General features: G+C 39.3%; 1 protein-coding gene across 1 annotated transcript; it reads right to left on the minus strand.

Annotated features, from left to right (window-relative positions):
- Positions 1-48: 48 nt before the first annotated feature.
- Positions 49-26,449, minus strand: LOC120032453 (B-cell receptor CD22-like). Its single transcript, XM_038978557.1, has 11 exons — positions 26,389-26,449; positions 25,478-25,704; positions 7,115-7,130; positions 3,192-3,284; positions 2,764-2,985; positions 2,299-2,568; positions 1,894-2,157; positions 1,525-1,788; positions 1,246-1,318; positions 877-916; positions 49-651 (listed from the first exon to the last, which is right to left on the minus strand). Exons 1-11 carry the CDS (start codon positions 26,447-26,449, stop codon positions 640-642), a joined length of 1,542 nt encoding a protein of 513 aa, XP_038834485.1. The 3' UTR covers positions 49-639.

Below are 26,449 nucleotides of genomic sequence, written 5' to 3' on the forward strand. Positions count from 1 at the left end.
ATATAGTCTAATGTAGCCTGTTATCCATATATAGTCTAATGTAGCCTGTTATCCATATATAGTCTAATGTAGCCTGTTATCCATATATAGTATAATGTAGCCTGTTATCTATACATATTCTAATGTGTCTAAAATAGGTAATAATGTATACTTTGACAATAAAACCAGCTTGATTATGGTATTAATATTATTTTTCATCAAGGCAATTGCGCAATAATGCCTGACAGCAATACAAAGTAGATCATTTGAACATATCAAGCGCAACTTGGTCCAAGAGCAATACACATTAAAAAGCTGTTAACAATAGTATCCATATTAGTCACGGAGAAAAGTACATTAGGTATTCAAAAAAACTGTAAATGGCAAAATCCCACAGAAAAGAGTAGAAGCATAATCTATCCCATTTATTATCAATCTACATCATTATAATATCAAGGAATGATTGTTCAAATCCAGCATTTTCTTCATTACTAATGGTCTGGAAAATCTTCTAGATATGATAGCAATACGATAGCAGGAGAATAGAGGTGTAAGGCCTTGCTTTGGTTTGGTGTTGAAGATCTACAGTCCATGTTCTGTAGTGGTTCTCTTCAGTCCATGTTCTGTGGTGGTTCTCTTCAGTCCGTGTCACTGTTAGGGTTAGGATGGACTCTGTGGAGCGAGAGAGAGGCAGATAGAGCGAGAGAGGCAGAGGGAGGGACATTCTCAATACTGTATAAAACACAAATACATAGATTAATTTATAATAATAAATTACTGCCAGAGTGTCGTAGTCAGGGGACATGGTTATCGTGTTCAGAGCTGTGTTCATGACACGATTGGGTCAGGATGGACACTCTGTGGAGCCGAAGGTTGAGAAGTAACTGATATAATCACCTGTGTGTTTGCTGTGGAATCACATCCTCCTGTGCATTTCCTGTAAAGAGGGACAGAGTGAATTCTGCTCTCTACTGACCTCTAGTGGAAGTTGTTATGTTACCAATACAATTTTGCGGTTAAGATCGTTGCGCCAGGAACCAAACTGTAAATGGTTCGACTCTCCCAGTCGACTAAGTAACAAAATCTGTCGATGTCCTCTTGTACAAGGCACTTAACCCTAATTGCTCCTGTAAGTTGCTCTGGATAAGAGCATCTGCCAAATGACTTAAAGGCAAATGTAGAATGAATGAATTAGTTAATATGGAGTTAATAACAGATCAGAGTGCTAAGGTGTATTAATCATAAAAATATGCATTTTCTCCTCACCTGAGCGACATGCAGCAAACGAGACAGAGGATGACAACCAGAACAACCACTATGATTTCTGATGTTTGTTTCTCTAAATTAAAATATGGAAGATACGAGTGCTGGCATGTTATAATCTCTAAATAAACTTAGTGCAGGACAATAATACAATATTTGATAAGTGCTCATTGCAAATTATTACATTATTTAATTATTACAAAATATGATAAGCCAAAGTATAATTCTTAATATTAGCTTGAAATGTAATTTTGTGTTGAAATATATAAGATGAATCTTCACCTGGTAAAAAGATCATCAGAGCTGTAGAGTTCCTAGATCCTCTTCTATTCCAGGCCTCACAGTGGTAATGTCCATTGTCCTTAGACTGGAAGTTACTTATGTTGTAGATCTCTCCAAATCCATTTAGAAAAGTCTCATTTTGAAAGTACCAGGTGTATTTGTCCACAGGTGGGTTGGCATCACTGCTGCAGGTCAGAATTACTGAACTGCCCTCCACTATTCCACCAGAGGGACTGACTGACACTGAGGTGTCCTTTGGGCCATCTGGTGGATAATATGTAACAACATTGTAAATAGTGTTTTACTTGTGATTTGAATATGAATTTAAATGTGATCCTCTGATCAAAAGATGAGGTTAGGTGTACTAACATTGAACGTCCACAGACACAGAAGAAGAGTTGAGACGTCCATATTTATTCTCAGCCTCACAGTAGTATTCTCCTCTGTCCTCAGAGCTGATGGTCGTGAAATTGTATGTCTTTTCAGATCCTGTCAGTGAAGATCCATTCTTCTTGTACCAGATGTATTTGTCCACAGGTGGGTTGGCATCACTGCTGCAGGTCAGAGTCACTGAACTGCCCTCCACTATTTCACCAGAGGGACTGACTGACACTGAGTTGTTCTTTGGGCCATCTGGTAAAGGATCATTTGTCAGAGGGTTAGGACAGTAGTTTATTTACAAATGACCTGTTATGTCAAACATGTATAATCTGTTAAATCAGAGAACTATTTAAAACTCTAAGGCATTCAAACACTGAGCTGTACTTTACTCACACTTCACATCCATGTTTATGGTCCTAGACCTGTCTGTCCCCATCTCATTCTGGGACTCACAGTAGTACTCTCCACTGTCAGATGACTGGATTTGATTGAAGACATGCTGTGGTCCTGTCATACTCTGATAGTCACTTCCATTCTTCTTGTACCACCAGATGTAACTCTGGACAGGTGGGTTGGCATCACTGCTGCAGGTCAGATTCACTGAACTGCCCTCCACTATTTCACCAGAGGGACTGACTGACACTGAGGTGTTCTTTGGTTTATCTGATGTAAAATATGAATATCCCAAAGTGGTAATTCACAATACTTTCATAATAATTATAATAACTTAAAGTAATTTAGACAATGAGTAAAAAAAGCATTTTTGTTCTGTAATGATTGATAAAGTAAGACATGTCTCTTTTGCCTGAATACATGATACTTGCTAAGTAGAATACTGTACTATTGTACTGTACTCACACACTGCAGGAGAGCTGAGATCCTCATGGCCTTTTACAGCACAGTAGTAGCTGTCTACAGCATTAGGGAGGACTGAATAGGGGGAAGTATTCTCAGTTACTATCTGTCCGTTCTTGTACCAGATGTAGGGGGGGTTACCCGTCAGAGGACAGTTGGTGGTGCTACAGGTCAGTGTCTTCCATTTTGAAATCTGTGAATAAGGAGTCACCTTCACCTGCACATCTGGAGTAGACAACATAAACCTGAATCACCTGTTGTCTAGTGTCATCACATGATACAATACATTCTCAAACAGATCAATAAAGACATTACAATTGCTATATAGACATAGTATCATATTATTTTGTATTTCATAAATACAAAACCAAAAACAATTTTCCTGAACTAAATGTAATTCAACAGTTTTGCTTTATTGAACGCAACTTTACCTGTGACAGACAGAGTGATTCCAGGATCACCAGAATATTTCCCTCCAGTCTGATCTGTTATAAATCTGAACCAGTACGTAGCTGCGTCACTCTCTCTCAGGTCTGTGATTGTCAGAGTGCAGTTATTCTTGTTATCTCTATGATACGTCACACGACCTTTATAGTCTGGGTCATCACTCAGACTAACAGGATTCCCCTCAGCATCAATTTTAGTGAACCAGAGGGTTGTTGTGACTGTACCACTGGGATATGTGTAAGAGCAGGACAGATCCACTGATGACCCCTTCAAGGCACAGATACTCTGAGTGGTGTATGTCACACTCCAGCCATCCTGACCCAGTACCACTATAACACAGTCACAAAACACAATGGTATCAGAATTAAGCCCAGGTCTATTGGCTCACAGTAAAAGTAGGATTTGTCAACACTTTGTTGCTGAGTTGTGTGTGAATGGAAAACACAGATAAGCATCACTCAGTGAGGTGTGAAAGATAACTATTTAAAGAACACACCAGAATATCATTATGATTCTTCTCCTTTTAGTAATGTCTGGTAATTAAACAGAGCAAATAAAAGTTATGAATGAGACCATACCTGCTACAGACCAGAGAAAGACCACCAACACACTTCCTGCTGTTCTCAAGGCCATTGTTGCATCTCCCACCCTGCAGTCTTAGAAACATAAACAACAACTCACTCTATAGCTGGTGAATAACTCCACTTGATACATTGAAGTAGAAACTGTAAATGGGGTACAGGGCCTCATTACTGAAAATGAACCAGGCTCATATTGTGTTGTGTTGTATTGTGCTACATGGTTGTCTATGTGAATACTGTCTGTCTGTTAGTCTATATCACTATGTATGTAATGTGTGTGATGTGTTGCATGTCTGTCTACATCTGTCTATTTAACCCTCCTGCTGTGTTCCGGTCTAATTGGACCGATGTACAAGTTTTCCATCTGAAAAATGTAGTTCATTTAATCTGATTGTCATAAGGTTCCATGACTTTGTCCACACAGGGCATCTGAACACACACAATACATTTGGATGATTTTCATTACATTTTGGGTGTTTTATTTAACTTTTGTACACCTGTGGTGTTCCCAGATAAAAATGAGAAATGAATGTGTGAGACTACAATTAGTGTATAAAATGGAGTTCAGGCACATGCCCATTCATCAGATGGACACACTTCCTCTCCCAGACCCCCACATGCGTTTGTTTGAGCGCACACACACACACACACACACACACACACACACACACACACACACACACACACACACACACACACACACACACACACACACACACACACACACACACACACACACACACACACACACACACACCTCACTCCCCTTCTTGGTTTCCATGGCAACCCCACGGGAATCTTTCGCCTATATAATCTTTCCCCCATGGGAACCACACCTGTTGGCATTCTAACAAACAGTCGCAACATTGTTTCAATAATATATAGAACTTTTCTCGTAGCTCTTTTTTGAGGCCTTGCTCACAATTCATTCTGTGGCATCACAATGACCAAACGATATACTGTATGTGAGGCTCTTGATCATATCTTTGATCATGCCACTGGTGAGGATGAGAGAGTCCTTGTTAAACTTTGACACAAAGTAGTCTGTGATAAATAGCACAATATGTTTCATCTGAGTATTTGTCATATCAAAATAATCCATACATTATGCTTTTTTTACTCAACAACAAGTTGTATGAGCTCAGGTCAATGAGGCCTGCAGGCCATAAATAGCAAATAGAAGTTCAAAACTTATAATGTTCACAAGAACTTAAGTTGATAAAAAGATGTAACACAACATTAGGTGATAATATACGTGTTATTATGGATTTATAATCAGCTATAATGAGTTGGTCATTTTGGAGCGGGAACACAGAATGAATGAACATGAAGCAACAGGAGGAGGGTTAAGATGACATGCTGTATGATGAGTCATCATCATCACCATCACCACCATCATCACAATCAGAATAATCAACAACAACAATCACTTATTGAACAGATATGTAGAACTGTAAACACATATTTCTACATTGATGGTTCTGAAGCTGTTTTATTCTCAGAACCCCAGATATAGGAGGATAAATGTTCAATCCTCTACAGTCCGTCAAGCTGTACAGCAGCTTAAAGACTGACCACCAGGTTCAATGATAGCTCCTATCCCCAAGCTGTGAGGCTAAACAGCAAGTGACTCACAAACACTCACACATGCGTACACACACACACACACACACACACACACACACACACACACACACACACACACACACACACACACACACACACACACACACACACACACACACACACACACACACAAAGGCTCACACATGCACTGTATTGTGTCACAAATTGCTATAATAATGTTTAGTGTATCTATGCATTTAATTCAAATCTGTAATAATGTTTATCTAGTGTATCTCTGCATTTAACTAAAGTCATATGATGTACTGATGAGAACACTTCTGCTAGAACACTTCCTCTTTGTCTACGTGACTGAGCCTTGGTTTCGGACTTACAGACAAAGTGCTGTTATTCCATATTTAGCAGTTGACTGAATTAAGCTGTAAGAGACGAGCAGGACAAATGGTTTTGGTTTCTTTCAGAACAGTGTAGAGACAATGAGCATTGAGAAAGGGCACAACATTTCTCAACAAGCACCTCAGCACATGCCAACCACAGTTTCTCAGTTCTATAGTCCTTCAAGGTCACCAACCAGTACTTCCTCACTGCTGTTGTTCTGTTTGTCACACCACCCAAAGGGGGGCTGTACTTTTCTAATATAATCTGACACCCAACTCTTCTTCGTTGGGCTCTTAACATATACAATTGATGTGTCTGTTAACCGCTCCTTATTGCAATAATAAATAAAGGTTGATTGTGTTGGATTCAACATTTTGAACATTAAGATATTAAAGACATGATAGATCAGACACAGAGTATATAAAGGAGTGAGATCTGTAGAAAGACAGAGTGGCTGTGGAATGTGCTGGCTGGACGGGAGGAGATCAAAGGATTGCTATAAGGGAGACAGATGGACATCTGTGTATTAGGTGAAGGAAGGGTTGAGGTCAGGAGATGAGGTCAGATCCCCTGAAGGGAGTAATAAGGGTTTAGTATCTTGTCACCCTCTTCCTGTAGAACCATAAGATGTAAGGGTTGGAGAGAAGGAGGAGTGTCTTAAGTGGGATGTATATATCTGTGATGTGAGAAATGTTGGGTTGTCTGAATGCAGCTGTACAGAACCTTTGGGCAGAAATAAACTTTGTTAAAGCTTCTCTAGTGTCCGTGAGTTATTCACTCTGAAAAACAAGAACCTATCAATTGTTTGAAGAAACAACAAAGTCTCCCACACTTGATTAGAATTTCCACAACAACACACACAATCGCATCCTACACAGTATAGATGTCAACCCTACTCCCTATCAGTCTGGTCCTGAAAGGCACTCAGATAAATCCACTGTGTCTCTCTCTCACTCTCACACACACACACACACACACACACACACACACACACACACACACACACACACACACACACACACACACACACACACACACACACACACACACACACACACACACACACACGCACATACACACACACACACACGCACATACACACACACACACACTGCTATGTTACAATCATCATCTCATCCCTATGTAGATTAACACTCCTACACTGAGACACTTTATGAATACTGACCCTGATGTAACAACCAAAACACAGATCAAAACATAACAAAAAGTAAAATGATACATTACCCTCAAGAATATGACTAATGACTAAAAACAAATTACCCAAAACTATATTTCAAGATATTGTCAAGAGTACTTACAGAGTGAAGTGAAGGGGAGAGGTCTTGTACAGTGAGTCAACTTACTGGTAATGAGTGGCAACTGCTAGTAAGTATCAGTTCTGTGATTTAAACATTTTGAAAGTAGTCAGAACACAAGTAGCTGATACAGAACTGTCCTTCCTCTTTAAGTCATTAATATGCAAGAGGACCAACATGTCAGAAAAGGGAGGTTACTGTATTAAAATTGGCCCTACATTTCTAAAATGGACAAAATGTCCCCCATTTCCACTTTTATTTAAATACAGAACCATGTTAACAATATGTTGACTATTCTATATGGAATGTTTATAATATATTAGAATGTGTTGCCTTGTCCCTCTGAGTTCTACATGGAACAGGTCAAAGTTCAATTTACATTTGGTCAGTTCCATGATGTCATTCATTCTATTCTACAAACACATTCAATGTACACTCATCATCAGCTGTATCAAAGGGGGGGACAAACCCTGAAATGACCCGCCTTTGGTGTCTACAACATGGTTGTTGTAGAGGCAGTTGCCTGGGAAACGCCCCCCTCAAGATTCTAATGATGACATCATCTCCATCATATGGCATCAATGATGACATGCTTCACAGCTCAGGCCGAGGGAGAGGGGGAAGGAAATCAGAGGAGCACTCCTCTTCGCTTTGACACTTCACACACTCATACTGTGTGTCCAGTATGCTGTCTGTGCTGTGTGCCAGAGGACTACAAAAGGGGTGACACCCCCCAACACCCCATTCTATCCAAGCCTCCTGTTCCCTTTTAAAGTAGGGAGACAGTCCCTCACCCACTTCTTTAATCTTTGTATTCATTGTTCTCCTCTTCCTCCCTCTGTCATATCCGGACGGTGCATGAGGTTTTGCAAGTGAACATAATTGTACACTTGCAATCTCAACTAAAAACGAGGGCTGAGGGGCTTACGTTGTAAACTTCCCTTGCTTGGCTAATCATTTGGACCGCCCTCCAAGATGGCGACGGGGATTCCCCAAGGGCATAAGGCGAGGGTAAGTGGACGTAGGTGTGTCTTTTATGAGTTTGAACCGCAGCCCATGCATCTGTTCAACAACATCATTCAGTGACACTTCCTGTGGGTGTGGCCTAACAGAAGGGTCGCCCATATTGACCTCCACTGCCCCCCCCCCCCCCCCCCCCCCCCCCCCCCAGCTCTATCCCAAAAACAGACTCAGTGGGGCTGTCAGGGGGGTAAAAGACACATCTCCAAGGGATCTCCTCTCTCCCATCCACCCCTAGGACCTTGACCTAGGACCTTGGTCAACAGTTAGGGGGTCAAGAGCCACGCCATGTTGGAGACCATAGCACTCATTCTATGTGACGTCACATTCTCACTAAACAATGAAGTAACCTATTCTCTAACTACTAGTTAGACAACATTTTGGACTGTTATTCTTCTAAGGACAAAAGGCTTTAAATCAAGCTTTAATCTCACTGTATGCACTGTAGTTACTGTATGTACTGTAGTTACTGTATGCACTGTAGTTACTGTATGCACTGTAGTTACTGTATGTACTGTAGTTACTGTATGTACTGTAGTTACTGTATGTACTGTAGTTACTGTATGCACTGTAGTTACTGTATGTACTGTAGTTACTGTATGCACTGTAGTTACTGTATGTACTGTAGTTACTGTATGTACTGTAGTTACTGTATGCACTGTAGTTACTGTATGCACTGTAGTTACTGTATGTACTGTAGTTACTGTATGTACTGTAGTTACTGTATGTACTGTAGTTACTGTATGCACTGTAGTTACTGTATGCACTGTAGTTACTGTATGCACTGTAGTTACTGTATGTACTGTAGTGACTGTATGCACTGTAGTTACTGTATGCACTGTAGTTACTGTATGTACTGTAGTGACTGTATGTACTGTAGTTACTGTATGTACTGTAGTTACTGTATGCACTGTAGTCACTGTATGTACTGTAGTTACTGTATGTACTGTAGTTACTGTATGTACTGTAGTCACTGTATGCACTGTAGTTACTGTATGCACTGTAGTTACTGTATGTACTCGAGTTACTGTATGTACTGTAGTGACTGTATGCACTGTAGTCACTGTATGTACTGTAGTTACTGTATGTACTGTAGTGACTGTATGTACTGTAGTCACTGTATGTACTGTAGTTACTGTATGTACTGTAGTGACTGTATGTACTGTAGTCACTGTATGCACTGTAGTTACTGTATGTACTGTAGTGACTGTATGTACTGTAGTCACTGTATGCACTGTAGTCACTGTATGTACTGTGGTTACTGTATGTACTGTAGTGACTGTATGCACTGTAGTCACTGTATGTACTGTAGTTACTGTATGTACTGTAGTTACTGTATGTACTGTAGTTACTGTATGTACTGTAGTCACTGTATGTACTGTAGTTACTGTATGTACTGTAGTTACTGTATGTACTGTAGTCACTGTATGTACTGTAGTTACTGTATGTACTGTAGTTACTGTATGTACTGTAGTTACTGTATGCACTGTAGTTACTGTATGTACTGTAGTTACTGTATATAATGTAGTTACTGTATGTACTCGAGTTACTGTATGTACTGTAGTTACTGTATGTACTGTAGTGACTGTATGCACTGTAGTCACTGTATGTACTGTGGTTACTGTATGTACTGTAGTGACTGTATGTACTGTAGTTACTGTATGTACTGTAGTTACTGTATGTACTGTAGTCACTGTATGTACTGTAGTTACTGTATGTACTGTAGTTACTGTATGTACTGTAGTTACTGTATGCACTGTAGTTACTGTATGTACTGTAGTTACTGTATGCACTGTAGTTACTGTATGCACTGTAGTCACTGTATGTACTGTAGTTACTGTATGTACTGTAGTTACTGTATGTACTGTAGTTACTGTATGCACTGTAGTTACTGTATGTACTGTAGTTACTGTATGTACTGTAGTTACTGTATGCACTGTAGTTACTGTATGTACTGTAGTTACTGTATGCACTGTAGTTACTGTATGCACTGTAGTTACTGTATGTACTGTAGTTACTGTATGCACTGTAGTTACTGTATGTACTGTAGTTACTGTATGTACTGTAGTTACTGTATGTACTGTAGTCACTGTATGTACTGTAGTTACTGTATGTACTGTAGTTACTGTATGTACTGTAGTTACTGTATGTACTGTAGTTACTGTATGTAATGTAGTTACTGTATGTACTGTAGTTACTGTATGTACTGTAGTTACTGTATGTACTGTAGTTACTGTATGTACTGTAGTTACTGTATGCACTGTAGTTACTGTATGTACTGTAGTTACTGTATATAATGTAGTTACTGTATGTACTCGAGTTACTGTATGCACTGTAGTTACTGTATGCACTGTAGTTACTGTATGTACTGTAGTTACTGTATGTACTGTAGTTACTGTATGTACTGTAGTTACTGTATATAATGTAGTTACTGTATGTACTGTAGTTACTGTATGTACTGTAGTCACTGTATGTACTGTAGTTACTGTATGTACTGTAGTTACTGTATGTACTGTAGTTACTGTATGTACTGTAGTCACTGTATGTACTGTAGTTACTGTATGTACTGTAGTCACTGTATGTACTGTAGTTACTGTATGCACTGTAGTTACTGTATGCACTGTAGTTACTGTATGTACTGTAGTTACTGTATGTACTGTAGTTACTGTATGCACTGTAGTTACTGTATGCACTGTAGTTACTGTATGCACTGTAGTTACTGTATGCACTGTAGTCACTGTATGCACTGTAGTTACTGTATGTACTGTAGTCACTGTATGTACTGTAGTTACTGTATGTACTGTAGTTACTGTATGTACTGTAGTTACTGTATGCACTGTAGTTACTGTATGTACTGTAGTTACTGTATGTACTGTAGTTACTGTATGTACTGTAGTTACTGTATGCACTGTAGTTACTGTATGTACTGTAGTTACTGTATGTACTGTAGTTACTGTATGTACTGTAGTCACTGTATGTACTGTAGTTACTGTATGTACTGTAGTTACTGTATGCACTGTAGTTACTGTATGCACTGTAGTCACTGTATGTACTCGAGTTACTGTATGTACTGTAGTTACTGTATGTACTGTAGTTACTGTATGTACTGTAGTTACTGTATGCACTGTAGTTACTGTATGTACTTGAGTTACTGTATGTACTGTAGTTACTGTATGTACTGTAGTTACTGTATGTACTGTAGTTACTGTATGTACTGTAGTTACTGTATGTACTGTAGTCACTGTATGCACTGTAGTTACTGTATGTACTGTAGTTACTGTATGTACTGTAGTTACTGTATGTACTGTAGTTACTGTATGCACTGTAGTCACTGTATGCACTGTGGTTACTGTATGTACTGTAGTGACTGTATGTACTGTAGTTACTGTATGTACTGTAGTTACTGTATGTACTGTAGTTACTGTATGTACTGTAGTTACTGTATGTACTGTAGTGACTGTATGTACTGTAGTTACTGTATGCACTGTAGTCACTGTATGTACTGTGGTTACTGTATGTACTGTAGTGACTGTATGTACTGTAGTTACTGTATGTACTGTAGTTACTGTATGTACTGTAGTCACTGTATGTACTGTAGTTACTGTATGTACTGTAGTTACTGTATGTACTGTAGTCACTGTATGTACTGTAGTTACTGTATGTACTGTAGTCACTGTATGTACTGTAGTTACTGTATGTACTGTAGTTACTGTATGTACTGTAGTTACTGTATGCACTGTAGTTACTGTATGTACTGTAGTTACTGTATGTACTGTAGTTACTGTATGCACTGTAGTTACTGTATGTACTGTAGTTACTGTATGTACTGTAGTTACTGTATGTACTGTAGTTACTGTATGCACTGTAGTTACTGTATGTACTGTAGTTACTGTATGTACTGTAGTTACTGTATGTACTGTAGTTACTGTATGTACTGTAGTTACTGTATGCACTGTAGTTACTGTATGCACTGTAGTTACTGTATGTACTGTAGTTACTGTATGTACTGTAGTTACTGTATGCACTGTAGTCACTGTATGTACTGTAGTTACTGTATGTACTGTAGTTACTGTATGTACTGTAGTTACTCTATGTACTGTAGTTACTGTATGCACTGTAGTTACTGTATGTACTGTAGTTACTGTATGTACTGTAGTTACTGTATGTACTGTAGTTACTGTATGTACTGTAGTTACTGTATGCACTGTAGTCACTGTATGCACTGTAGTCACTGTATGCACTGTAGTCACTGTATGCACTGTAGTTACTGTATGTACTGTAGTCACTGTATGTACTGTAGTTACTGTATGTACTGTATGTACTGTAGTTACTGTATGCACTGTAGTCACTGTATGCACTGTAGTCACTGTATGCACTGTAGTCACTGTATGTACTGTAGTTACTGTATGTACTGTAGTTACTGTATGCACTGTAGTTACTGTATGTACTGTAGTCACTGTATGTACTGTAGTCACTGTATGCACTGTAGTTACTGTATGTACTGTAGTTACTGTATGTACTGTAGTTACTGTATGTACTGTAGTTACTGTATGTACTGTAGTCACTGTATGTACTGTAGTTACTGTATGCACTGTAGTTACTGTATGTACTGTAGTTACTGTATGCACTGTAGTTACTGTATGTACTGTAGTCACTGTATGTACTGTAGTTACTGTATGCACTGTAGTTACTGTATGTACTGTAGTTACTGTATGTACTGTAGTTACTGTATGCACTGTAGTTACTGTATGTACTGTAGTTACTGTATGTACTGTAGTTACTGTATGTACTGTAGTCACTGTATGTACTGTAGTTACTGTATGCACTGTAGTTACTGTATGTACTGTAGTTACTGTATGCACTGTAGTTACTGTATGTACTGTAGTCACTGTATGTACTGTAGTTACTGTATGTACTGTAGTTACTGTATGTACTGTAGTTACTGTATGTACTGTAGTTACTGTACAATTGTGCCATAACTTTGTCAATAAAGCAAAAAAAATACATATAAAAAAATCAAGCAAACTTTTACTATCTGTATCATATAATAGTAACATATGACGAAATTACATTGAATAGAAACACAATAACTATTGTTGTCAGCCTTCATATACAGTCTCACAAGTTTGATGATTGTTTCAGACATATAACATAATAAAACAAATTGCATGGAGCATGGGTCCCATTCCTGCTGGGACTTCCCATATGAAAGACTTATGCACACATGACTGTAATGACTGAGTGAATAATTTGGATAAAAGTGTGTGCTAGACGGCATATATTATTACATACATAAACTGGGTCGTTTGTGTTAACTCAAAATGACACAACAACAAGGCTCCAGTTGAACAAAGTTTACTTCACCGTATGAACAAACTACAAGGTAGCCATTACACTCCAGACTAGGTCCATCAACAGCAGGACTCCCTGCGCAGACTCACTCCTGACTGAGTGATAGCCCCGTAATAACAGAAATATAGGGATACTTAAAACATGAACTTAATAGTTTGGTTCCTGGAAGTTGATTGGCTGAAACAGCATTTCAGAAGTGTGTACTGTATATAAGATAACATACCACGGGTATGATGCATAAATACTTTATTGCTACTATAAACTGGTGACCAATGTAATTAGACCAATAAAGAGTCATTTTCTGTCATCCCCATGGTATACGGTCTGATATACCACGCCTTTCAGCCAATCAGCATTCATGGCCCAAACCACCCAGTTTATAATGGCCAATATTCCACAACCTCTCAGGCCTTATGTCACATAGTTTGAATATATGGGTCCAGAAATACAAGTTTTTTGTCAAACTTGTTCTGTTCAGATCTTCTTGTTTCTGGGTTTGTTGTGTTCAGGTCTTCTTGGTTCTGGGTTTCTTGACTGTACTGTAGATTTCAGAGGGGTCCTCCTCAGCTGCTTGTACTGCTGCAGGTCTGAGGAGAGAGAAACAGAAATTAAACAAACATGCATCCCAAATGGTGGCACCCTGTACCCTTTATAGTAAACTATCTTTGACCAGGGCCTATAGGGCTCAGATCAAAAGTAGTGCACTAAATAGGGAATAGGGTACCATTTAGAACTCATTGAGAACAATGTGTTTGCGAGATGCCGGACAAAAGGCATTATTTTTTAACCTTTCCGCGACTCCTGCCGTTTCTAAAGACATCCCCCGCACAAAGAAATCACTCTCACAGAATGAGTGCACAACTGGTAAATAGTCTCTTATAGATTCATACTGTAAGTCAGTCAGTCAGGTTGGAGGATAGCTGCCGGCAGAGACTTCTATTGCAGTAACATTGAAGGGTTCTGGTTAATATTACTTAGCCAGCTAGAAGGATGAAGTAAGAAGCTAATGTTAAACGGAGCCTACCTCAGCAGGAGCAAACCATACACTACTAAGTCCTTTACAGAGAGTAGAAAACTGAGACATACAGTTATGTGGCACTCAGTGGAGAGGCTGAGGCAGGTTGCAATGCATGCAGGTGGAAGTAGAGGAGACAGAGAGAGAGGACGCAGAGGGATATGTTTTTACAGATGTTCCCAAACTTGGGGTCGGGGCCCCATGTGGGTTCCCCTAACAAAATCTGTACTCTAATCAAACATTTTAGGATCTTAAAAAAATATGTTTCAATATGAACATCTCCACAGCACCTATCTTCCCTAAAGTCCGACATTATAATACTATCAACATGCACACAATAAAGTTCTAAAAATGTCATACGATTTTGTTTTTTCTCTGATTAGTGTGTCAGTGTGAATCATTTCCCATATGTCCTCCCTTTCAGGGGTATAACAATACAACTGTATAGCTAATAGGTTATGTATTTGTAGATGGACTGAGGTGAATGAACCTACTGCAGCCAAGGTGATAATAGCTGGGGTATTTTTTAGTTGATTTTTCCCCCTGAAGAGAGCTGTCTAAAGCGTTCACAGCAGTGTACTGGACATCCAGATTTGGTTGTAAACAAGCAAACTTCTCATTTAATGCTGTGTTCACAATGTTATAGTATTGACTCTATGTTGTTGTAATGGCAGAATATGCTCACTGGGTGGCAGCACTGAGGCGGTTGAATTCCACAGCAGCGCATTGGACATCTTCGTCTTGTTTCTGTGGTTGAGGAAGCTGGACGGTGGAGTACAGGGGCACTTCCTGATTTTTGGAGTGAGAGAAGTGGACACTGGCGTAGTGAATGTCATCCTGGTCGTCTGTGTTCGCTGTCTGTGCTGCAGTAGGGGTCATGGCCATGCTTGAGCCATTGTCATACACAGGACTAGAGTCTCCCTGATGGAGAGAAAGAACAGACAACATGAGGAGTGGAAATGTTCCACAAAGAATACACAGTCATCACAGTCATCTTCTGATTCCAACAGACTCACCTGTTCATCGTCTGCTGTGTCTCTTGTGTTGGAGGTGGGTTTGGAGTTCTTCTTCCTGTTTTACACATGAATGAATGTACGAAGATATCAATCAATTATTCAATGAAGTTCCTAAAGTGCAATTATATAAAAGATATGCAATCTCACTTACCTGAACCACATGAGTCCAGAGAGACAGAGGATGAGAACCAGAACAACCACTATGATTCCTACAGCTGCAGTCAGAACTGAGGTCTGTTTCCCTAAAAGATCAAATGGACGATATGAGTACATGGCATGTTCTTATAATCTAAAATCGAACATATTATAGAATATCAACACAATACATGTTCATAATTTGGGATCTTATAAGACTTGTGACATGATAAACCAACACATAATTATCAACCAAAGTGTAATCAGTCAAAACTTAAGATCAGCTTGAAACCTGTCAATTTGTATTGAAGTATTGAAGATGTAACTTTACCTGCTACAATGATCATCTGAGCTGCAGAGTTCATAGATCCTCTTCCATTCTGGGCCTCACAGTAATATTCTCCTCTGTCCTCAGAGATGATGTTAGTCATGCTGTAACTCTGTCCTGATGCTTTTGCTGAGGTTACGTTCTTCTTGTACCAGGTGTATTTCTCCAAAGGTGGGTTGGCATCACTGCCGCAGGTCAGAGTCACTGAACTGCCCTCCACTATTTCACCAGAGGGACTGACTGACACTAAGGTGTTCCTTGGATCATGTGGTGTTGAAGATAGAAAAAATAACAACTCATATAACATGTAAGACACCAAGAGATTATGTAAATTAGTATAGATTAGTATATTACACTGACATGTAGAACCATGTATTACAGAGATTATGTAAATTAGTATAGATTAGTATATTATACTGACATGTAGAACCATGTATTACAGAGATGATGTAAATTAGTATAGATTAGTATATTACACTGACATGTAGAACCATGTATTAGAGAGATTATGTAAATTAGTATAGATTAGTATATTACACTGACATGTTGAACCATGTATTAGAGAGATTATGTAAATTAGTATAGATTAGTATATTACACTGACATGTAGAACCATGTATTACAGAGATTATGTAAATTAGTATAGATTAGTATATTATACTGACATGTAGAACCATGTATTACAGAGATGATGTAAATTAGTATAGATTAGTATATTACACTGACATGTAGAACCATGTATTAGACAGATTATGTAAATTAATATAGATTAGTATATTACACTGACATGTTGAACCATGTATTAGAGAGATTATGTAAATTAGAATAGATTAGTATATTACACTGACATGTAGAACCATGTATTACAGAGATGATGTAAATTAGTATAGATTAGTATATTATACTGACATGTAGAACCATGTATTACAGAGATGATGTAAATTAGTATAGATTAGTATATTACACTGACATGTAGAACCATGTATTACAGAGATGATGTAAATTAGTATAGATTAGTATATTACACTGACATGTAGACCAATGTATTAGAGAGATGATATCAATGAATTTCACTGTAGATATATCAACACCCCGTGTACTCACATCTGACAGTGAGAGTCTCTTCTGGAGAGAGGATTCTCTCAAAGCCTTTTACAGCACAGGAGTAGTTCCCTGCATCCTCACTGCTGACTGGGTCTAGGATCAGCCTGTTATAACTGGTGACTGGGTCTAGGATCAGACTGTTATAACTGGTGACTGGGTCTAGGATCAGGCTGTTATAACTGCTGACTGGGTCTAGGATCAGACTGTTTTAACTGGTGACTGGGTCTAGGATCAGGCTGTTATAACTGCTGACTGGGTCTAGGATCAGACTGTTATAACTGGTGACTGGGTCTAGGATCAGGCTGTTATAACTGGTGACTGGGTCTAGGATCAGACTGTTATAACTGGTGACTGGGTATAGGACCAGACTGTTAGGCTTTTTCCACAACATTATTCACCAGCTTAAAAACTTCTTGACACTAGGGGGGCGCCATTTCGACTTTGTAAAAATGAGTTCCCAAATTAAACTGCCTCGTACTCAATTCTTGCTCGTACAATATGCATATTATTATTACTATTGGATAGAAAACACTCTCTAGTTTCTAAAGCCGTTTGAATTATTTCTCTGAGTGAAACAGAACTCATTCTGCAGCACATTTCCTGTCAGGGAGTGAGATTTCAGAAATCGAGGTCCCTGTTCTGAGGCCAGTTTATAAGTCCCCATGTAAGCCATCGGGCTACATGCACTGCATACGCCTTCCTCTAGATGTCAGTAAGCGGTGAGAATTTGAATGGAGTCGATTGCGCAATCTGGGGCCTTATATAAGACCGTGGAACGGAAGTACCGTCCTTTTCAACGGTGCGCCTGGCGCATCAGGGACATCACTATGGCCTCCTGCAAAGCTTTCGTTTTAGCAGTTCTGTATCTCCGGTCATGTTTTTATTCGTTATAGTTGTTAAAGACATCATAAGGTAGTTAATTTAAACCGATTTATAGCAGTTTATAGCAGTTTATTGCGATTTTCCTGGATTTCTTTGTGACGCGCTTTCACTAGTAGGACTCCTCTCCAGTGGGTGGCTAACGTTAGCGGCTAATTCGACAGGACAAGAGGACATCTTTCAGCCAAAAGACGATTGTTCTGGAGAAAGGACACCTTGCCCAAGATTCTGATGGAAGCCCAACAAATAGTAAGCAGTCTTTATGCTGTTAATTCGTACTTATGTTGACAAATGTCAAATAATAATTCCGCCATGAATTATGGTGCGGTCTCGCTTTAGCGCACGCTGTATGCTTGAAGTAACGTTAATTTTAAAAATGTAACCCAGCGATTGCATTAAGAACTAATTTGTCTTTCAATTGCTGTCCAACCTGTATTTTTTTTGTCAAGTTTATGAATAGTTTTCGATTAGAATAGGTGCCTCTCCAAGATGGCGCCGGACAGATTGCTTGAGGTTTTGGACACTATTCTCATTGTATAAGCACGATATGTGACGCTAAATATGCACATTTTCGAACAAACTCTATATGCATTGTGTAATGTGATGTTATAGGACTGTCATCTGAAGAATTCTGAGAAGGTTAGTGAAAAAATTTATATATTTTGGTGTTTATACGTTATGGCTATTTTTGCCTTGAATCAATGCTGTTGTGATGTTTGCTATTGTGGTAAGCTAATATAACGCTATATTGAGTTTTCGCTGTAAAACACTTAGAAAATCTGAAATATTGTCTGGATTCACAAGATCTGTGTCTTTCATCTGCTGTACACTGTGTATTTTTAAGAAATGTTTTATGATGAGTAATTAGCTAATACACGATGGTCTCTGTAGTTATTCTAGTCGCTTTGGTGAGAGTTGTGATGGTGGCTGCAATGGTAAACTCTGATTTATACCTGAAATATGCACATTTTTCTAACAAAACATATGCTATACAATAAATATGTTATCAGACTGTCATCTGATGAGGTTGTTTCTTGGTTAGTGGCTATTTCTATCTTTATTTGGTCGAATTTGTGATAGCTACTGATGGAGTAAAAACATGGTGGAGTAAAGAAGTGGTGTCTTTTGCTAACGTGGTTAGCTAATAGATTTACATATTACGTCTTCCCTGTGAAACATTTTAAAAATCAGAAATGATGGCTTGATTCACAAGATGTGTATCTTTCATTTGGTGTCTTGGACTTGTGATTTCATGAACATTTTATTATATGATATCCCTGTGGCTTTAGGCTAGGCTATGCTAGTCAGCTTTTTTGATGGGGGTGCTCCCGGATCCGGGTTTGTGAGGCGTTAGAGGTTAAGAAGTTATACTTCAATGTATCAGGTGGAGTTTTTCACCAGCTATAGAGTGAGTTGTTGTTTATGTTTCTAAGACTGCAGGGTGGGAGATGCAACAATGGCCTTGAGAACAGCAGGAAGTGTGTTGGTGGTCATTCTCTGGTCTGTAGCAGGTATGGTCTCATTCATATATTTTAGTTGCTCTGTTTAACAATCTAAAAACATTTCTAAAAGGATAAAATCCTAATGTTATTCCGATGTGTTCTGTTAAGTGTCTCCACTTCACTTTAAATAGTTATATTTCACACCTCACTGAGGTTTCCGTTAACACTTCTGCACATCAGCAGCAGGAGCAGAATAAGAATGATGTCAACCACCAGCAAGTTGTTCCATTTCAATTCCACTATTTTCAAGAAGTAGATTGAAATTCTAATTCCAATTATCTTCAAAGCTTTTTAATGAGTGAAAATGTAGAATTGGAATTTGGTTTACTTTCTGAATTGACTGGAATTGACCCCAATGGTAACAATTTATTTGACACAGTGTCATAGCACGCTACGACTTGGTCATGACCATGTCACAATATTTCATAACAGCTGACATAACTTGTCATAACCTGTCATAATATGGTCATAACGCTCTCATGACCTATATACTTACACCTGCTGTGATGTCACGTTCCTGACCTGTTTTCCTTTTTCTTGTATTTATTTAGTTGGTCAGGGCGTGAGTTGGGTGGGTTTGTCTATGTGTTATTTTCTATGTTGGGATGTTTGTGTTCGGCCAGGTATGATTCTCAATCAGAGACAGCTGTCAATCGTTGTCCCTGATTGAGAATCATACTTAGGCAGCCTGGGTTTCACGTGTGTTTTGTGGGTGTTTGTCTTCCGTGTAGTCGTTGTGCCACACGGGACTGTTTGTCGGTTTTCATTTTCATTTTGTTATCTTGCTTCATATAGTGTTCAGTTCGATGCTAATAAATTATGGACACTAACCACTCCGCGTATTGGTCCGATCCTTATCGCCTCTCCTCGTCCGAGGAGGAGGAATATGAAAGCCGTAATATGTGACATATATTGTGTTATTTTATGGGTCGATTATGACACCTTCTTAAACATTTCCAATCCAAAATTAAATCTAGAATTGGCTTCCTATTTTGCACCAAAGCATCCTTCACTCATGCTTCCAAACATACCCTCGTAATATACCCTAACCCTAACCCTAACCCTAACCCTACCGATCCTCGACATCGGCGATGTCATTTACAAAATAGCCTCCAACACTCTACTCAACAAATTGGATGCAGTCTATCACAGTGCCGTAAGTTTTGTCACCAAAGCCCCATATACTACCCACCACTGCGACCTGTATGATCTCGTTGGCTGGCCCTCGCTTCATACTCGTCGCCAAACCCACTGGCTCCAGGTCATCTACAAGTCTCTGCTAGGTAAAGCCCTGCCTTATCTCACCTCACTGGTCACCATAGCAGCACCCACCCATAGCACGCGATCCAGCAGGTATACCTCACTGGTCACCCCCAAAGCCAATTCTTCCTTTGGCCGCTTCTCCTTCAGGTCTCTGCTGCCAATGACTGGAACGGACTGCAAAAATCTCTGAAGCTGGAGACTCCTACCTCCCTCACTAGCTTTAAGCACCAGCTGTAAATAGCCCATCCAATCTACCTCATCCTCATACTGTATTTTTTTATTTTTTTATTTATCTTTCTCCTTTGCACCCCAGTATCTCAACTTGCACATTCATCTACTGCACATCCTACCATGCCAGTGTTTCATTGCTATTTTGTAATTACTTTGCCATCATGGCCTTTTTATTGCCTTACCTCTCTTATCCTACCTCATTTGCACATGCTGTATACAGATTTTTTCTACTGTATTATTGATTGTATGTTTGTTTATTCCATGTGTAATTCTGTGTTGTTGTATGTGTCGAACTGCTTTGCTTTATCTTGGCCAGGTCGCAGTTGCAAATGAGAACTTGTTCTCAACTAACCTGCCTGGTTAAATAAACCTCTCTAGGGTATGTGGGACGGTAGCGTTAAAGATACACATGTTGTAAATCCAGCCAAAGTGTCCGATTTCAAAAAGGTTTTACGACGAAAGCACACCAAATGATTATGTAAGGTATGAGCCAAGTCACAGAAAAAGACAGCAATTTTTCCAGCCAAAGAGAGAAGTAACAAAAAACAGAAATAGAGATAAAATGAATCACTAACCTTTGATGATCTTCATCAGATGACACTCATAGGACTTCATGTTACACAATACATGTATGTTTTGTTCGGTAAAGTTCATATTTATATCCAAAAATCTGAGTTTAGGCGGGATGCTACTGTCTCACTTGGCAAAAAGCCAGAGAAAATGCAGAGCGCCAAATTCAAATTAATTACTATGAAAATTACTATAAAAATCTAACTTTCATTAAATCACACATGAAAGATACCAAATTAAAGCTACACTGGTTGTGAATCCAGCCAGCATGTCAGAATTCAAATGTGCTTTTCGGCGAAAGCAAACGATGCTATTATCTGAGGATAGCACAATAGTAAACAAAGACAGAGAAGCATATTTCAACCCTGCAGGCGCGACACAAAACACAGAAATAAAAATATAATTTATGCCTTACCTTTGACGAGCTTCTGTTGTTGGCACTCCAATATGTCCCATAAACATCACACATGGTCCTTTTGTTCGATTTATTCCGTTGATATATATCCAAAATGTCCATTTATTTGGCGCTTTTGATCCATAAAAACACCAATTCCAACTTGCTCAAACGTGACTACAAAATATCTCAAAGGTTACCTGTAAACTTTGCCAAAAAATGTCAAACTACTTTTGTAATACAACTTTAGGTATTTTTTAACGTTAATAATCGTCAAAATTGAAGACGGGATGATCTGTGTTCAATACAGGATTAAAACCAACTATAGCTAGCTTTCTGGTCATGCGCTTCTATCTAACAGGACACTTCATGTGACTCTCGTTCAAGATGGTCGTACTTCTTCATTACACAAAGGAATAACCTCAACCAATTTCTCAAGACTGTTGACATCAAGTGGAAGCGGTAGGAACTGCAAGCAGGTCCCTTAGAAATCTGGTTTCCCAATGAAATTTCACTGAAAAGAGAGTGACCTCAAAAAACAAAGATCTGAATGGTTTGTCCTTGGGGTTTCGCCTGCTAAATAAGTTCTGTTATACTCACAGACATGATTCAAACAGTTTTAGAAACTTCGGAGTGTTTTCTATCCAAATCTACTAATGATATGCATACCTTATCTTCTGGGGATGAGTAGCTGCCAGTTTAATTTGGGCTGCCCCCTACCCTAGAGAAGTTAAATAAAGGTGAAATAAAATGTAAAAAATAAAAACTTCTATAAATTCAGCTTTTTAAGATTTTCAAGTTAACAGATAATAAAGAATGACAGACTAGGCTGTAATATTTCACGCAACATGTATTTGTATTTATTGTCTTAAACTTTGAGCTCATTTACAACAAAATGCATAATTTACACTGAATCACACTGTTTCGGAAGTACATCATCATTAATAATTTCACCATAAAACAAGCATGATTATGATATTCCTTTTCATAAATGCCATGGCACAATAACGTCTGACAGCAATACAAAGTACATCTATTAACACATCAGGAGCAACAAGGTCAGAGAGCAAAACATTCTAAAAGCTGTTTTCAATATTATCCATATTAGTTGCTGAGAAAAGTACATGATGTAATAATTTTGGGGGGAAATGTCCCATTGTAAAAGAGTTAAAGTATAATCCGTCCTATTTATCTTCAATATATACAATTAACATTACAAGCAAAAAACATTGGTGGTTCTCTTCTCTTCGGACCAGTTTCTGTTATGGTTCTCCACAGCCCAGGTTCTGTGTTGATTGACTTCAGTCCAGGTTATGTGGTGGTTCTCTTCAGTCCAGGTCTGTGGTGGTTCTCTTCAGTCCAGAATTTGTGGTGGTTATCTTCATTTCTCATAATCTGAGGGCTCAGCATCTAATCTAATCTGAAGGGCTGTGTCACTGGGGGAGTCCTTTACATTCTGAAAGAAGACACATTGAATGAACACTTTACACACCACTTCATGAAGTGTTTATGAACACTTACACACACACACACACACACACACACACACACACACACACACACACACACACACACACACACACACACACACACACACACACACACACACACACACACACACACACACACACACACACACACACACACACACACCTACTGCCAGGGTGTCACTCTGGTGACCTGGTCTTCTTCTTCATAGCTGTGCACATGTCACTGTTAGGGTCAGGATGGACACTCTGTGGAGAGAACGAGAGAGTGAGGGAGAGGCAAAGAGAGAGCGTGAGAGGGAGGGAGGGATGGAGTGGAGAGAGAGAAATGCATGAGCACTTTGTGACACCACTCTATCATTTTCTCTAAACACATTCAAATACTGTATAAAACACAAACACATAATAAGATACTTACCTCCAGAGTGTCATAGTCAGGTGACCAGGTCTTCATGTTCAGACTTGTGTACGTGTCACTGTTAGGGTCATGATGGACACTCTGTGCAGAGAGAGGGAACATGGTAACAGTGAAAATAGTGTGAAAGAGACTGTCGTGATACAGTAGATTAATGTCACCAGGTGTGGAGGTGGAGGTGTAACTGATATAATCACATGTGTGTCTGTTGTGGCATCACTTCCTCCTGTGGATCTCCTGTAAAGAGGAACAGAGTGAGTTATGCTCTCTACTGACCTCTAGTGGAGGTTTATATGTTACTAATACAGTAGATGTAAATGGCTGTCTCACCTCTTCATATAGCAGTAGATGGTGACTAGAAGAGCTCCAGCAGTCAGGACAGCCCCCACCCCCACCACAGGAACCCAGGAAAACACTGCTGCAGGATTTACTGGGTTTAAGTGTCAAGAGGTTAGAACATATATCTGTTTGTAGTTGTATTTATTATGGATCCCCTTTAGGTCCACCAAAATTAAGCCAGTTCTACAATTTTAAAACATTACAATACATTCACAATAGATTTCACAACACATTAAGTGTGTGACCTCAGGCCCCTACTCTACTACCACATATCTAAAACACAAATCCCATGTGTACATGTGTTTATAGTGCGTATCTGTTAAAAACAGTCATATCACAGAGCACCAGTAATAGACAGAACATGACATACTTACACATGACATTAATATGGACAGGGATGGAAGTCTCTGTCCCTTTAATGTTGCTAGCTTCGCAATAGTATTCTCCACTGTCCTCAGAGATGATGTTAGTGATGCTGTAACTCTGTCCTGATGCTTTTGGTGAGGTTACGTTCTTCTTGTACCAGGTGCATTTGTCCACAGGTGGGTTGGCATCACTGCTGCAGGTCAGAGTCACTGAACTGCCCTCCACTATTTCACCAGAGGGACTGACTGACAATGAGGTGTTCTTTGGTCCATCTGACGTAAAAGACAGTGGATTTAGAAGGAGTACAAATTAGGTCAGTTAAAAATATTCTATTAACTTTCCACAAATGTACTTTTCCACAAAATTACTTTTAGATTCACCCACTTATTGAAGATTATCTATTCAAATATCATGTGAAGCTAATATCTGTCACTACAATGTTAATATACCAAACTAAAGATTTAAGCCCCTTGTACTTACATCTGACAGTGAGATTCTCTTCAGCAGAGGGGAGATCCTCATGGCTTTCTACAGCACAGGAGTATCTGCCTGTATCCTCACTGCTGACTGAGAATAGGATATAGACAGGAGAGTAGGTGTTGCTGTTTGGTATAGGCTGTCCATTCTTATACCAACTGTAGACTGTGATGGGGTCCAGTGTACATTTGGTCCTACATGTCAGTGTGACATTCTCCCTCTCTGACACAGATGTAGGATCCATCACCAACACAACATCTGAAGTAAAAGGAAACAAATCATTAATATCCTCCTATATATGTCCTCTTATGTGAAATACAACATTTGGTATTTTTCCATCACATACCACCACAGTTTCTGTATGACTGCCCCTAATAAGGTAATTACAGTAATAGATGTGAGATGAGTGACAGATTACTTGTGACAGTCAGGGAGACGGATGAGCCAGCAAACTTTTCTCCGGATGTTATCAATCTGAAAATGTACCGAGCAGAGTCTCTCAATCTCAGATCTGTCACTCTCAGGGTACAGTCACTCTCCTTATCCCCAAGGTACTCTATATGACCCTCATACCCTGCTACTGAGCTTAGATCTTCAGCATCCATATCAGACCATTTAGTAAACCAGAAAGCTTTTTTGATCTCATGATAACTGGGATATGTGTAAGAGCAGGATATGTTCACTGTTGACCCCTTCAAGGCACAGATCCTCTGATGGTTGTAAGTCACACTCCAACACTTCTGGCCTGAAATACAAGAAGACAAGAGAACACCTTGCATAAATCTTTAATTAAAATACCTACCAGTATACACTTATGTTTTTAATAAAGTAGGAAAATGAATAATTACTTCCTAACCGTTTGTAAAACCATAGTTATATTCTGTAAAAGTAACGAGAAAGTGACCACCCCTTCAGGTTTGTCGTTTTTCAACGTTTGTAGTTTTCTTTTCTTTTTTCAATTTAAAATTGAAAGGGTTTTCTATGTGCAAAAAGATACCGCAAAGCTCTTCATAAAAGGCATCTGATAGAAGTAAATTCTCCCACTGACATGAATATTATGTTATATATCTTGTTGTATCCCGGGAGGTCTACCCCGTGGGATGACAATAGAGGAGAGGTACGGGGCTGCGGCGTTGGTTCCCTCTCCTGGGAGTACACTAGCTGGGCACCACCTCGACACGGATGGCTCCAAGTGGAGGTAATTAGGGGAAAGTGCCAACCAGCTGTGGAGGCAACATAAAAGGAGCGCTGTGGCACACCGCGGGAGAGACCGACACAGAGCCAAAGCTGAGAAGAAGAACCGAGCCAAACCTATGTGATTTTGTTTGTTATGTTTATTTTATGGCCTAGTAAAGTTGTGTTTGCTGACTAAAACCTCCCGGTCTCTGTGTTAATCTCTGCATGCTCAACCCAACACTCCACGGTTTACCAGAACGCAGGCAACTCAGTAGCTTTGGGTGCCGTGGGGTCGAGCGTACAGAGAATACCAT

Source organism: Salvelinus namaycush, chromosome 39 (assembly GCF_016432855.1).
Source record: "Salvelinus namaycush isolate Seneca chromosome 39, SaNama_1.0, whole genome shotgun sequence".
In the NCBI taxonomy this organism is placed as follows: Eukaryota; Metazoa; Chordata; class Actinopteri; order Salmoniformes; family Salmonidae; genus Salvelinus; species Salvelinus namaycush.